This window comes from Diabrotica undecimpunctata, chromosome 4, assembly GCF_040954645.1.
Source record: "Diabrotica undecimpunctata isolate CICGRU chromosome 4, icDiaUnde3, whole genome shotgun sequence".
NCBI lineage: Eukaryota > Metazoa > Arthropoda > Insecta > Coleoptera > Chrysomelidae > Diabrotica > Diabrotica undecimpunctata.
The window spans coordinates 58,600,707-58,613,937 of record NC_092806.1 but is presented as its reverse complement, the minus strand read 5'-3'; the positions used below and the strand labels follow the sequence as shown (position 1 = coordinate 58,613,937).

Here is a 13,231-nt window from a genome sequence, read left to right as displayed (position 1 = left end):
CCATGGCACAAGCGAGTCGAAAATACAATTTGGCGGGGATATTCGGAAAACACACCCAGTACCGTTTGTTAAAAATTTGAAAACCAAATTACAACATATTAGATATTTTGACGATTGCAAAGAAACAATTAGAAACCATTTGAAAGAAGGAGCAGCGTTATGGTATGAAAGCAAGGAAGATGAGTTTGAAAATTGGACAGATTTTGAAAATAAATTTCTCAACTATTTCTGGGGGAAAAATAAACAGAGAGAAATCAACCAAGAGCTACAGAATGGAAAATATCACGGAAAAATGGGAATATCTGAAGAAAGATATGCTTTGCAGATATATAACAATTCAAAATATCTAGAATACAAATATTCTACCGAACAGCTGGTAGAAATGATCAGCAGACATTTTGAGGAAACGTTGGAAGATCACGTGATTTTGAGAAACTATCAAGATATTGATAGTTTGTGCCAATTCCTTCAATTAAAAGAAGCGAAAAGAAAAGAAATGAGAAATAGAAGACAACATGACCAATATAATGGAGCGGAAAGAAGGTATTCATCAAATTATGACCAGAGAAACCGACATCCCAGATCAACAAACGAATATAGGCCGAGAAATTACAATAATTACAATAGACAACAAAATTACGATAACAGGAATGACACACAACAGAGAACATATGAAAATCACAACAGGAATAGAGATGCACAAAATCCTCCGAATAGGAATACTAACGAACAAAGGGACGATAGAAATAACCAGCGCTTCCAACAACAAAATAGAAGGGAGATGAATCATGTAGCAATAGGAAACGACAGACAAATTTCTAATTCTAATCTAATATTTTTAGATGCATTTATAAAACATAAAGCGATTAAAATTGTGATTGATTCTGGATCGGAGATATCGTTAATCAATAAAAAACTAGTAAAAGAATTAAATTTGGACAGATTTGTGTATAAGATTCCTAGGGTTGATTTAGTGGGTGCAAACAATAAAAATTTGACGACAGTAAACGAAGGCTTGGGAGTACAGATAAGAGTGGGAAACAAATTCCATATTATGAAATGTGTGGTGATTGAAGATTTAAATCATGATATGATAGCGGGAATTGATGAATTGAGGAAAAAAGATATCACCATAAATTTTTCGGAAAATAAACTGGAAATCAGAGCAGAACCAGACAACACAGGAGAAGAAAAGCAAACAGATAGGAAAACAAATTCTGGAAGGATCAATGCACAGGAAAAACGCAAAGAAATCGATATGACTGTAGAGGATAAACCGAAAGTACAAGAACAAGATCTAACAGAAAAGAAAAAGAGAAGGAAGAAAAAGAAGAAGAGTTCGAAAAGAAAGCAGGAAAATAAGATGGAGACCAGAGAAAAACAGGAAATAGAAGGTACAGAAGAATTGTTGGCAACCGACGATAAAACAGAATGGAAGCAGGAAGAAAAAGAAGGTATCATCAGAGAAGTGAAAGGAATAGAAACATGGTGCTCGGAATACCAAAGGGAATTAGAGGATAAAAGGAAAACAGAAGAAAAAATGGCATTGATGGACGAGAATCCAGAATTTTGTGAAGAAGTATTATGGACAGTGAACACATGTGAACAAAAGGTGGATGAAAGAAAAATAAATTGTGAAAAAAACATGGAGAAGGAAATAGAGAAGATTTTAGGAAACCATGGAGATTTTGTTAATAAAGTAAATCAAGTGGTTAAAAATTATGAACTTTCTTTTAAGGGAAAATACTTGGAAAAATTTAAAACGAAAATATATCCAATCCCGTATAAAGACAGGCAATATACGGGGTATTTTAACATTCACGACATTTGTCAGTATCATAAGTAGATTTTAATAACATAGTGAAATAATTTGATCCTAGAAAACTTTTGTCATTTTTAAAATTTAACAAAGAGTTTTCGGCAGATCAAATGGCGGGGATTTGTTATGATATGTAAAATCGAGAAAAATATTGGTTTGTTTAAAAATATTTCAAAGTTCAAAAACATTAAAATAATTCAGATAAGTAGGATAATATCCAACAAACATTTCGGAGAAGGAAAGTTATTAAATCCTTGGATTTCCTGTACTAAACATAGTGTAAGCTTTGCATAAATTATTTCTTTGTTATACTTGAGTGACCCGCATAATTTTAAGTGAAAACAAAAAGACAATTGAACGGGGTTTTCCAAAATACATTAATGCAGTGATTAGAGACAAATAGAAGAGATTTTAGAAAGTGGTTTTTGTTAGTTTTAAGAATTATAGAAAATATTATTTGTAAATAAGTTTTAGGAAATTTTATAATTATAGGTAAAAATTTGTTTGTTATCGAAATGAAAAAATGGGGGAATTGTGACGAGTTTTGATTGGCGGAGATTGAAAAAGGTTGGATAAGTATGTAGGAAAAAGTTTAGCGAGATTGAGGAGAGAGAAAAGATAGGATGAGTTGGTTTTCCAAATCTGTAAGAGGAACAGGGATTGTTCTCTGGCGGTTCCTGAAATGTAGCAAGCAGTAGTGTTGAATGTTAGTGAGTTTTTGTGGAGTTAGTGTATCTGACAGAAGCTGAAGCAGCAAAATATTGTAAGTCATATTTCTCTACTTATATTCCAAGAGTCACTGTTCAGGCCAACGAGAGATTCAGTTTATCGTAAAGAGAAGATATTCCAAGAGTCATTTTTCACTCGGGCCAACGAGAGATTCAGTTTATCGAGAGGAGAAAGGCTATCATAATTTGAATGATTTGTGCTTTTGAAGGAGATCATTAAGGACGATATACTTGCAACAATCTGTGTAAGATTGCTGATTACATAGGGAGCGGTTGAGAGGAGATAATATAGTCTACAAGGAACAAGGATTTGGACCACTCATCATCAGAGAGAGATATTTTGTTTTCTGCAGTTTTTCTTTTATTGATAACACAATTTTTACACTTAATTTAGAAAGGATATAAATATTTTGATTAGGAGAGTTAGAATAGTTCGGAATTTTGAGATTTCAATTAATATTGTTTGTACCATAAAGTACCATAAGTGTGAATTTTTTATTTCAATATATAGTGTTAGATCATATGTGTTTTTTATTATTCCGGTATTCTCTGGACCTTACCTTTCACATGTAATAGCATAGATATTGAAGCACGAATGTAACCCTGAGATAAAAGAATTAAAAATTGTGATAGAGTCATAATCATATCATTTAAATAATTTTAATTAATCAAAAAAATTAATTAGCTAATTATTGCTTGGCGCACCAAGACTTTAAATATCACAATAATATATATATATATATATATATATATATATATATATATACGTAATTTTCATTTACTCAGTTTTCTCGTGGTTTGCTTTAACAGAACCTGCCTAGTTCCATAAAAGATAAGCGTACATTTGGATAAGCGTTTGGCATTCATCTTTTTTGTGTTAAACTCTATCAAATGCGTTTTGATAATCAATGAAACAAGCATATATACTACATTTTATATCTCTACAACGTTGGAAAACACTTGTATCTAAACCGGTCATTTTTTCCAAGATCTTCCATAAAACCATTTGTGTGAATGATACTTCTCTTCGCTATATATATTTTAATCTTCAATATATGATTTTTAAAAATAATTTGAACAAGTGACTCATGAAGCTTATTGTTTTACAACCTCTGCACTTTTTAGACAAAGCTATAAACTCAGATTTTTTGTACCTCTGTTTTTTATCCAGCGGTTTTTTCGTCCAGCAGTGTATAACCGAAATACTTATCGCTCCCTCCCAATACCTATCGATTTGTTCTATAACAAAACAGTGAGGCATGCACTCTCGGGTTGTTGTGGAAGTGATAGGATGTCTGATTGTTAATCAGACATCACTGAATTAACCAAAGCCTGTTACTCCATGGCTAGACATGGATAGCGTTGTTTATCAATCTCTACTCAGAGACAGACGTAAGTTTTTATCATTTTATCAAAAAACTTATATACTAAAAAACTAATCTGATTCTTTCACGTGTCGAATAACATTGTATTATGTAAGGAGAAAGTTTTATTTAATCTCAAGTAAAATAAATATTAAAACATTTATTGCAAAAACTCTTATCAAAATGTTTTTGTTAACAAATCCAGTTTTGCGATAATTTATGCTGAATCATCCTATGCGTGTATTTTACTTCACCTACAAAAATTTTGAAGGTTTCAATAGATTATAAATGGTCCATTCGAGCTTGCCACACCGTTCGTATTTCTTAAAATAGATAAAAATATGCTCCACGTCTTCGTATATATGTACTGTTTACATGTAGATTCGTTAATTTACTCACTATTATAACGTAAAATATACCGGTAAACTAACTAATTAATTGACGAAAATATCGTGTGTAGTTGATACACGCAAGAAGTTTGAATTAAAAAGAAGGACAAATTTGATGTATCAAAATTTATTCAGTTATTCGTTTAATTATTTATTTAAAATGTTACAGGTAATTTGTTGCTATTAAGTATCAGTGCATTTATTTATATAAACAGATAAACATAAATTCCTTAGCTGAAGTTACCGTTTTTTTCTTTTTTCCGTTGGATCTATTGTAGTTAATAATTTTTTCACCACAGTAGCTGTTCTTCTTTTGAATTCTTCTTATTGAAGTTCCTTCTCCTATCAGAGGCTGGAAATCATCTAGGCGATTGTAAGTTTATTCATAGCTGTCTAATAATTGGAGTTAACCGCATATTAAAAATTCCCTTAAATTTTTAAGCCAAGAAATTCTCCGTCTTCATGCCTCCCAATCTTTCTTTTCATTATTAGACGTATCTCATATCTGGTCCCCCTCATTATATGATTAAAATACTCCAGATTTCTCTTTTTCACTTTTCGTATTATTTCGTGTTCTTTGTTTATTCTTTACAACACTTCTTCCTTTATATTATGGTCTATCCACGGTATACGTACCAGTCTACGGTAGCACCATCTTTGGGATAATTCTAATTTATGTAGGTCTGCTTTTTTCAACGTTCATGCTTCAACGCCATAACAATGTGGAGATTACATGGCATCGTAATAGCCTCGTTCTTAATTCTAATGATATGTCTCTATTAGTTAGCAGTTTTTTCATTTTTAAGAAGGTGGCTCTTGCTATTTCTATGCGGCATCTATTTCTTTTGCTTGTTCTGCGTCTTTCGTTATCCATGCGCTAAGGTATTTATAGTGACCTACTTTTTCTATTATTGTATTAGTTATAGGATGTTTAAGGATGTAGGATGTTTATGTCTTTAACATAAATGTTGTTTTCTTTAAAACCATGTTTATTTCATAGATATTACGATATGTGTCATATCACGTTATATCATGTTCTGTAAATCATTCAAATTATCTGCAATTATATCAGTATCATCGGCGTGGAGAAATTAGAGACGGTTAAGACTTAAATAATGTTGTTTGTAGAATTCTGGTGACTTTCATAAATTCATTAAACTCATTTTCTATAAATCACTTAACTCTTTCAGTCCCATTTTTGAATGTAATTAGGTTGCGATAACAGGTTTGAATAAGATTTTTTTCTTAATTTTGACATTGACAGATGGGACATATTTGTTCCATAGTGTTGCATTGGTATTTTTAAGTGGGACATATATATATTCCAGTGGTAGCCTATGAAAAAAAAAGGTCCAAGTGTTCTTAAACATTTATTTAACATAATTTTACAGTTTAAAGTACAAAGTAGAACTTGACACATTCTGCACAATGTTGAAGTTCGTTTTTCTATTTTCCGTTGGGAACATCTTGCACAACGTCGACGTGTTTTACCCTCGACTGGCATATGTTCTCCTACATTTATCATGCTTTTTGACGGCCTCCCCGTCGATCTTATTTTGACGTGAACTTTTGACGTAGCCTTGCCAAACTGAATCAGCTCTTCAGCTATAGCTATTAAAGATATCTACAACGAAGATCGTTGTAGATTATCCAACTGTTTACAGCAGCAACCATAACCAGTCTCAAAAACACATTTTTCCGCCAATTTCCCGATCTGCGATCCATGTCGTATAAACTTGCCATTTGGTCTGCTAAATCCACTCCTATAAAATTATTGTAGAATCTAAGTGCCTCTGTGCAGGTAACTTCTTTTCTGAACCCATCCTTATCACGACTCAGTACTGTTGTAAAGCCGTCTCCATGACAGTTACTAAGAATTAGGACTTCCTTGGTATCTTACCACTTCGCACAAATTATACCAAATTTATTTCCAACAAACTCAGATTCTCCTCTAATCAATTTTTTGGTGAGTTGTGGTAGATTTTTCTTGTTTGCAATAACCGTTCTTCCAGATGGAAATACAATCTCTTTCATGAGCTTTACTTAGGAAAAAAAAATTGTCAAAGCATAGTACTACGTCTTAAGACTTTCTTGTACTAGCTAACTTATGCACTACTGTCTCAGAAAGCATTCCATCAAGTTGTATGTCTTCCCTTCCAGCATACATATTTATGTCATAAGTGTAACCAGTGAAAGAGTCACTTTACCCATATTTTAATGCCCCTTTTGACAAGATTCGCCGGTAAGTAGTGTTTCAACGCAGAACGACCTTTAAATTTTACCATGCTTTCATCAGTTCGTCCACGTAATATGTCTTAAAAGGATTTTGTTTTTCTGGATTGTTCATGTACATTTTGAATAGTAATAATGTAAATCTATTTCTAGAAATACTATTTTTAATTATTATGTTACCAACGGATAACAAAACTCATAACAAAAGTGCAACCCAAAATTATTGCAATCTCCCCGGTATCGGTTTTGCCCTATTTTTTTTCTTAAATAAATAAAAATAATATAATAAATAAAAATAAACAAACTGGGAGGACACATTTTAAAAAAAATATATATCGGTTTCAAAGATGTTTTTATCTCATTATCTACCTCACAGGTGTTTATTGGAGGAATCGAAGAAAGCTGTCCAGGTACTATTAGGGTAGACCATATTATTGTTGCCTCGATCCTGACTTGTTATCGTCACCGGCACTTTAATATCTACGAAATCTTCAGCTTCATTTCCAGAAAGTTGTTCATCATCGTTGTTGACTTGTTGTCTCTGTCTCATATTTTTTGTCGCTCTCATCATCAGTCTCAAAAAGGTCCGGCTCACTTTTAATGTCTGAAAGGTTATGGGCTAAATATTAAAGTTCCTTTTCAGAAAGCCCTCAGAAAGATGCATCAATAATCTTGAACGAAACAGACATGAAAAAGAGAAAAGTCAAAGAAGCAGCCCTCATCCTACTCAACGAAGAAAAATGTGTAGCAAACTCATCAGCAGAATGTAGCCGGCTTTAGTTGACAATACTAAAAGAAGAAGTCAACAACAAGGATATACCAACAAGATTAAGATGCATTTTGATTTTTGTCGATAGGACACTCTGATCAAAAGATATCGAATTTTTACCGTCGAGTTGGTCCAAATTTTATTTAAAATTGATTTCGTGCGCGTATCTGATATTCAAAATCGCCGGTCGCTTCAAGCGATGTTTCTGAGAGAACGGTTCATTCTACACAAAAAGTGTTAATAAAGATTTCTGTTTAAAATTATCTCAGCTACTTTATTTATTTAAACAATTTTTTTCTAAGGCGTAAGATTCTTTGTAAATCGATCCCCCCCCCCCTACGATGGTCGTTTTAGGGGAGCCGGTGGGTAAAATTGGTAAACCTTTTTGTATGTTTTTTGGCAAAAAATAATGACATTCTTAGCAAAATCCAGCATGTTCGTATAATTTTTCAGACAAACATATAACACGGAATACACAAATAACAGTAAGAGTTTGATATTCCAAGGGTAAAAACACCACTCTCAAATTTTGTTGCAGCCACTATGTACTTACTGTATGCCTACAACATCTAGGTCAAGCATGTCAATTTTGAAATGACATAACCAATAACAAAAACTTTGGTTATACAATGGTTATACATTTTTCAAAATTTATATTCGCTCCGTGTGTGACCATGGTAGGGGTACTTTGAAACGATGCCAGCGTGCGTAGCGGCGAAATATGACAAAATTGGCCCTACCTTTTTGCGCATAAATTTTATCAAAAATGTGTGCAAATATATATTGCGTATTTAATTGTGCTAATAATAGCAAAAATAGTAAGTGTAGTTTTTATAGGTTCCCAAAGATTACATATAAATTAGAGAAAAGAAAAAGATGGATCCGTGCTATTAATATGAAAAAGTAAATATCACATGACTTCATTTTTGTGCAATTGAAATAGGAAAAATTTAAATAATTTACCTTAAATGATATTTTATAAGGCTTCAAGCTAACTGCAGAGTGCCTGATGACTTTAGCTTTTATATTATAACTTTTACTATTACTGTTATTAAATATATGATCTTTCACGTGAAAAACTTGATTTGCCAGTACTAGATTTTTCCCTTTCTTTTCCGTTTGTGGATGAAAAGATATATTATGATGAATTTTTAGAAACCCAGTTTTTAATACTACATTTATTTTGTACATAAACTAAAAAAATATAATTAAAAAGTTAATTATTAATAATTGTCAATGTCGCATGTATTTAACAATGTCAAACATATGTCATATGTTTAACCTGAAAATTGGTAGGTCCAAAACTGTCAGATGAAGGCGGTAGGTGTCACGTCAGTCACGCACTGAGCGAATAAAAATCTTATTTGAGAACGATTTCCGGAGTTATTTAAAAATGTTATTATCATCACAATGACAACCAATAATTGTGGCTTAATCCCATAAAAACGTAATATTTAACTAAATCTTCATTTCACTAATCTGTCTCCTCTCTCATTTCTTTTTCCTAAGCCATAATTTCGTGTTTTTCAATTTAAAAGAAATTTTCAATTACATTTCCTCTTTATCGTAATTTTATCACCCGAATCCGTTCTGGTCATCTAATAGAACAAGTGATGGAGTTTAAATATCTAGGCATCAAATTATCTAGCTACGGTAAGCTCGAAACAGAAGTGGAAGATCAAGTGAATAGAGCCAGAGTCGCGGGTTGCCTTAATGAAACAATATGGAGAAATAAAAATATCGGGAAAGAAATTAAAGGCAGAATTTAGAAAATAATGACATAAGCGGCAGAAACACGACCTGACACAGAAAGGACAAAAAGGATGTTAGAACCAGCAGAGATGAAAACACTTTGAAAAATTGATAGTAAAACACTATATGACAGAGCGAGAAGTACAGATAGACGACGTAGATGCAAGGTGGAGAACCCTAAGGACTGGGTAAGAAATAGAAGAGTTGAATGGAACGATCATATAAGCCGAATGATAACAAATAGAGTAGTAAAGACGGCAAGAGACGGTTCCATAGTAGGAAGACCACGTAAACGATTGAACGACAACTTACTGGAAGCACATTGAAAAACAGACAGAGTCATGTCGAAATAAAAAAGAGAATAATAAGAAGAACAGGATTAGTTCTAATATCGGTGTAAAACCCAGAATTTATTTATTTGTATTACTATCTACGGCAATTGCTACTCCATATAAATTTGTTTTCTCTTGGCTACCTGAATAGTATATCATGTCATTTCATATTATGAATTTTTCTGATTATTGCCACCGAATGTAACTTATTCCTAATATATTTAGTTGGATGGATTGATTTATTCATAGGGATTTTGATTGTTGACGACTTTGCAGGGCCCGTATTTAATTTGTAAAAAGGCTTTCTTCTTTTCTTCACATTTTGTCTTCACTTCCTCTCTAAACCATGGTGTTTTCTTTTTTGATATGTTAGTGTTCGTTACTTTCCTCTCCCAAGTGATTCTGTTGCTGCGTTAATTATGTTATTTTTGAGTTTTTGCCAGCTTTCCTTGATGTTATCGTTTTCTAATATTTCATTCCCAGCGATCTTCTCTGATATTATTTTTATGTATAAGTATTCCGTGGATTCCGTTTTTAGTCCTTCGACTTTGATTTTTGTTTGTGTTGGTGCCGCTCTCTTGGGTGTGAAGAATTTCAGGATGATTCTTATTTTACATAATACTATGCTATGTTTGCTACCTACATCTGCTGAGTTGAGACATCTTACGTCGATTAAATTAAATCCTTGGCGCCGACGCTTACTATATTACTGATTCAATAACAGTTTTCATTATTCCATCCAACTTTCACATTTTCTCTTCTGTTTTCAATACATGAGCAATAGCGTTCTTCCAATTTGCAGAATGTCTGCAATCTATATTGGTTTGTAATAGGCGCTGAACATTAGCAATTTTAAATGTTACATTCTCTCGGGCAACATCTCCCATCATTTGAACTCAAATTAATTCAATTGGATTCACCTCGCAATGGCAAGAAAACAGTAATACCATGAAGTCAAGCCATTGAATCAACAGTACATTAACGATATTGACCATGATGCTCCTTGATGATTGTCCTTTGTAAATGAAACACATATTTCTGGTAGTCAGCTCTGCATGATGGATTTTCTATCCGTCATAGTTGGAATGCGTTTTACAAGGCGGCTGTTATAAGATGCATTATCCAATACTATGGTAGACTTACTATCTACCCGTCGGAGAATGTTCCCGAACCACTTCTCGAAGCATATGACGTTCATGTCTTTATGGCACAAACAAGGGCACCATTCTGCAGAAAACCAGTATCGCTGCCAATATGGTCGACAATTAGACTCTGATCCTTACCTGACGGTGCTGGCAATTCTTTCGATAAACCTTCAACAGATGCTTGTCGTACATTTGTTACTGTTGTATCTTGCCAAACTTTGGCGGCTGTATGTCCGGCGTTAACTTAAGTCTTGTCGAGGTAATAAATTTTTGGTTTTGGCCCACGATATTCCCGAATTAGGCGTAGATAATTAATTAATTAAATCCCCCAATATTATCATCTTCCCTCTGACTTGATCTACTACTTGTTGTAATTGGTCATAAAACGTTTCCATTGTTGTTTGAGGCTTTTTATTTTCTGGGCCGTATACTCCGATGATGTTCAGGTCTTCCTTCTCTTCCTTAAAACAACTTAAAATAATCTGCTATGCAGACGACGCAATACTACTCTCTCAAAGTGAAGACGATTTACAACGTATGCTGCATCAATTTAATATAACTGCCAGAAAATTTAACATCTTAATTTCACCAAAAAAAGACAAAATGCATGGTTACAACAACAAATTTACTAAGTTGTAAATTGGGGCTGGAAGGTCAGATAATAGAACAAGTGAGTTTAAATATCTAAGCATCGCATTATCTAGTACGGAAATCTAGAAACCGAAGTGAAGACCAAGTGAATAGAGCAAACAGAGCCGCAGGCTGCCTGAATGAAACAATATGGAGAAATAAAAATATCGGGAAAGAAATGAAAGGCAGAATTTACAAAACAGTCATCAGACAAATAATGACATACGCGACAGAAACACCACCTGACACAGAGAGGACAAAAAGGATGTTCGAAGCAGCAAGAATGAAAACACTTAGAAAAATTGATGGTAAGACACCATGGGACAGAGCTAGAAGTACAGATATATAAGCCGACTTACTGGAGGCAAATTGAAAAACAGAGAGTCATGTCTACATACAAAGAAAAAGAAGAAGAACAAGAAGAAGAGTATTTTATTTGTTGTCATCCTACCCTGCTGGATCTTGGGTTCTGATCACCATGGTCAATTGATTTTTTTTAATTTTTTTGTAACAGTCATAATGATATATCAGTAGGGACAATTATTTGGGGTGGTTTTCACTTACCTTCCCCAATATAGGAGTATTTTTGACGTGACGTCTTAAATTAGGTTGTGGCTCGGAGTCACTCATGAAAAAGTGTAACGCCCGCTCACGTCTGTTACGATGAGTCACCGAACGAGAGAGAGGCCCGCCGGACCGGCGAATGCCTTGCGTCTCTCTCCCACTCAAACATGATCGGTCCGCTGCGCGCGCAGCACTAGAGAATTAGGCGCGTTGAATCGGTGCGTGCTTGTGTCTCTGTCTTTTTCGAGCGTTCTTGGCGTTGGAAAACCGAGAAAGCGTCATAATACAAGTTCACACGTGTGGTTAAAGTATCGTCAGCTGTGTCTGTAGTGAAAATGTGGAGAGCTTAGATTCGTCGTTTACAACAACTACAACAATAAAGGTAAATAATTGTACACTAATATTTCATTATCGTAAACTATGATTGATTGATTAATTGTTAGATTGACACAAAAGTTGAGAAACTGAGTTTATAGGTTATGTCATACTATTGACAAATGTTAATAGTGTTAAGTAAATTATTAGTTTAAATCACTCTGCAATCAATCGTAATTCAGTCGATTGAGAAGAAACAGCGCGTATTGCTAGTCAAACATTTATAATATATTTCTATAGTTAAAATTTGTGCAATTCTTATTTTCATTCAATTCCTTGTTCCTATTGTGCAATTTAATAATATTCATATCAATAAATATTCTACCGAGAAAAAGACGTTGTCACGTAAAATCTTCGCCCGTAAAACCGACTTTACAGGCAACCGATTTTTTTTTAATAGATCTTCAGCTTCCAACTCAGTATAGGAACCGGTATTTTCGCCGTTTTCGAATAATCGGGCTATATACCGCCCATACATATCTCGGTCGTCGGCGCCTTGTTTGTTTGAATATGGTGTACCAATCCATCTACAAGTTAATTTGCCTTTTGATCTTTCAACCACCATATTGCAAACGTATTTACAAAATCACGTTACTTTTTTCAGCTCTTATTCTTGATGCTGAAAGTGAACTTGTGTTCGTGTCTAGGCATAATGAATACTAGTATTAATCACAGCCGATATATTTTTATTAATAATAATTTTATCCTGTATTTATTTGAATTTAAATAATTACTTAATGAACACTTTTCTTTTATAAAACAAAGAGAGAGCAAGCGAAACACCGAATATCGCATTGTCAAGGTTGATAAAACATAATTCATTCCTATTGACTCATTCTTTACGCGTTATATAATAAGTGTTAAGTAACGACACAGTAAATAGTAGTATTTTGTGTATACTTTTGTATTATATATGTAAATGGATTTTAAATTAATAGAAATAAAACATAACACTCAAATATATAGGGGGTAACACTTCTTTTTTGTAAAGAATTATTATCGATTCTAATAATACTAATAATGATAATAATATAAGTTGTTGGTTATGAATCTTCCGTTCGACTTCGCTTTTGATGGTATCGCGTCTAGTCTCTGGGATAAAATTATTTCTTATAATTACCCGGTATTGATC

General features: G+C 33.4%; 1 protein-coding gene across 5 annotated transcripts in view; it reads left to right on the top strand.

The window, feature by feature from the left end:
• LOC140439553 (sodium-independent sulfate anion transporter) overlaps positions 1-13,231 on the top strand; it is a 210,724-nt gene that overhangs the window by 119,680 nt on the left and 77,813 nt on the right. For 2 of the 5 annotated variants that reach the window (XM_072529536.1, XM_072529532.1), the window contains exon 1: positions 3,795-3,939. The exons of the other annotated variants lie outside the window; for them this stretch is intronic. In XM_072529536.1, coding sequence (XP_072385637.1) covers positions 3,900-3,939 — 40 coding nt within the window. In that variant the 5' untranslated portion in view covers positions 3,795-3,899. Of the gene's footprint in view, positions 1-3,794; positions 3,940-13,231 lie in introns of those variants that run through there. 5 annotated transcript variants of the gene reach the window in all.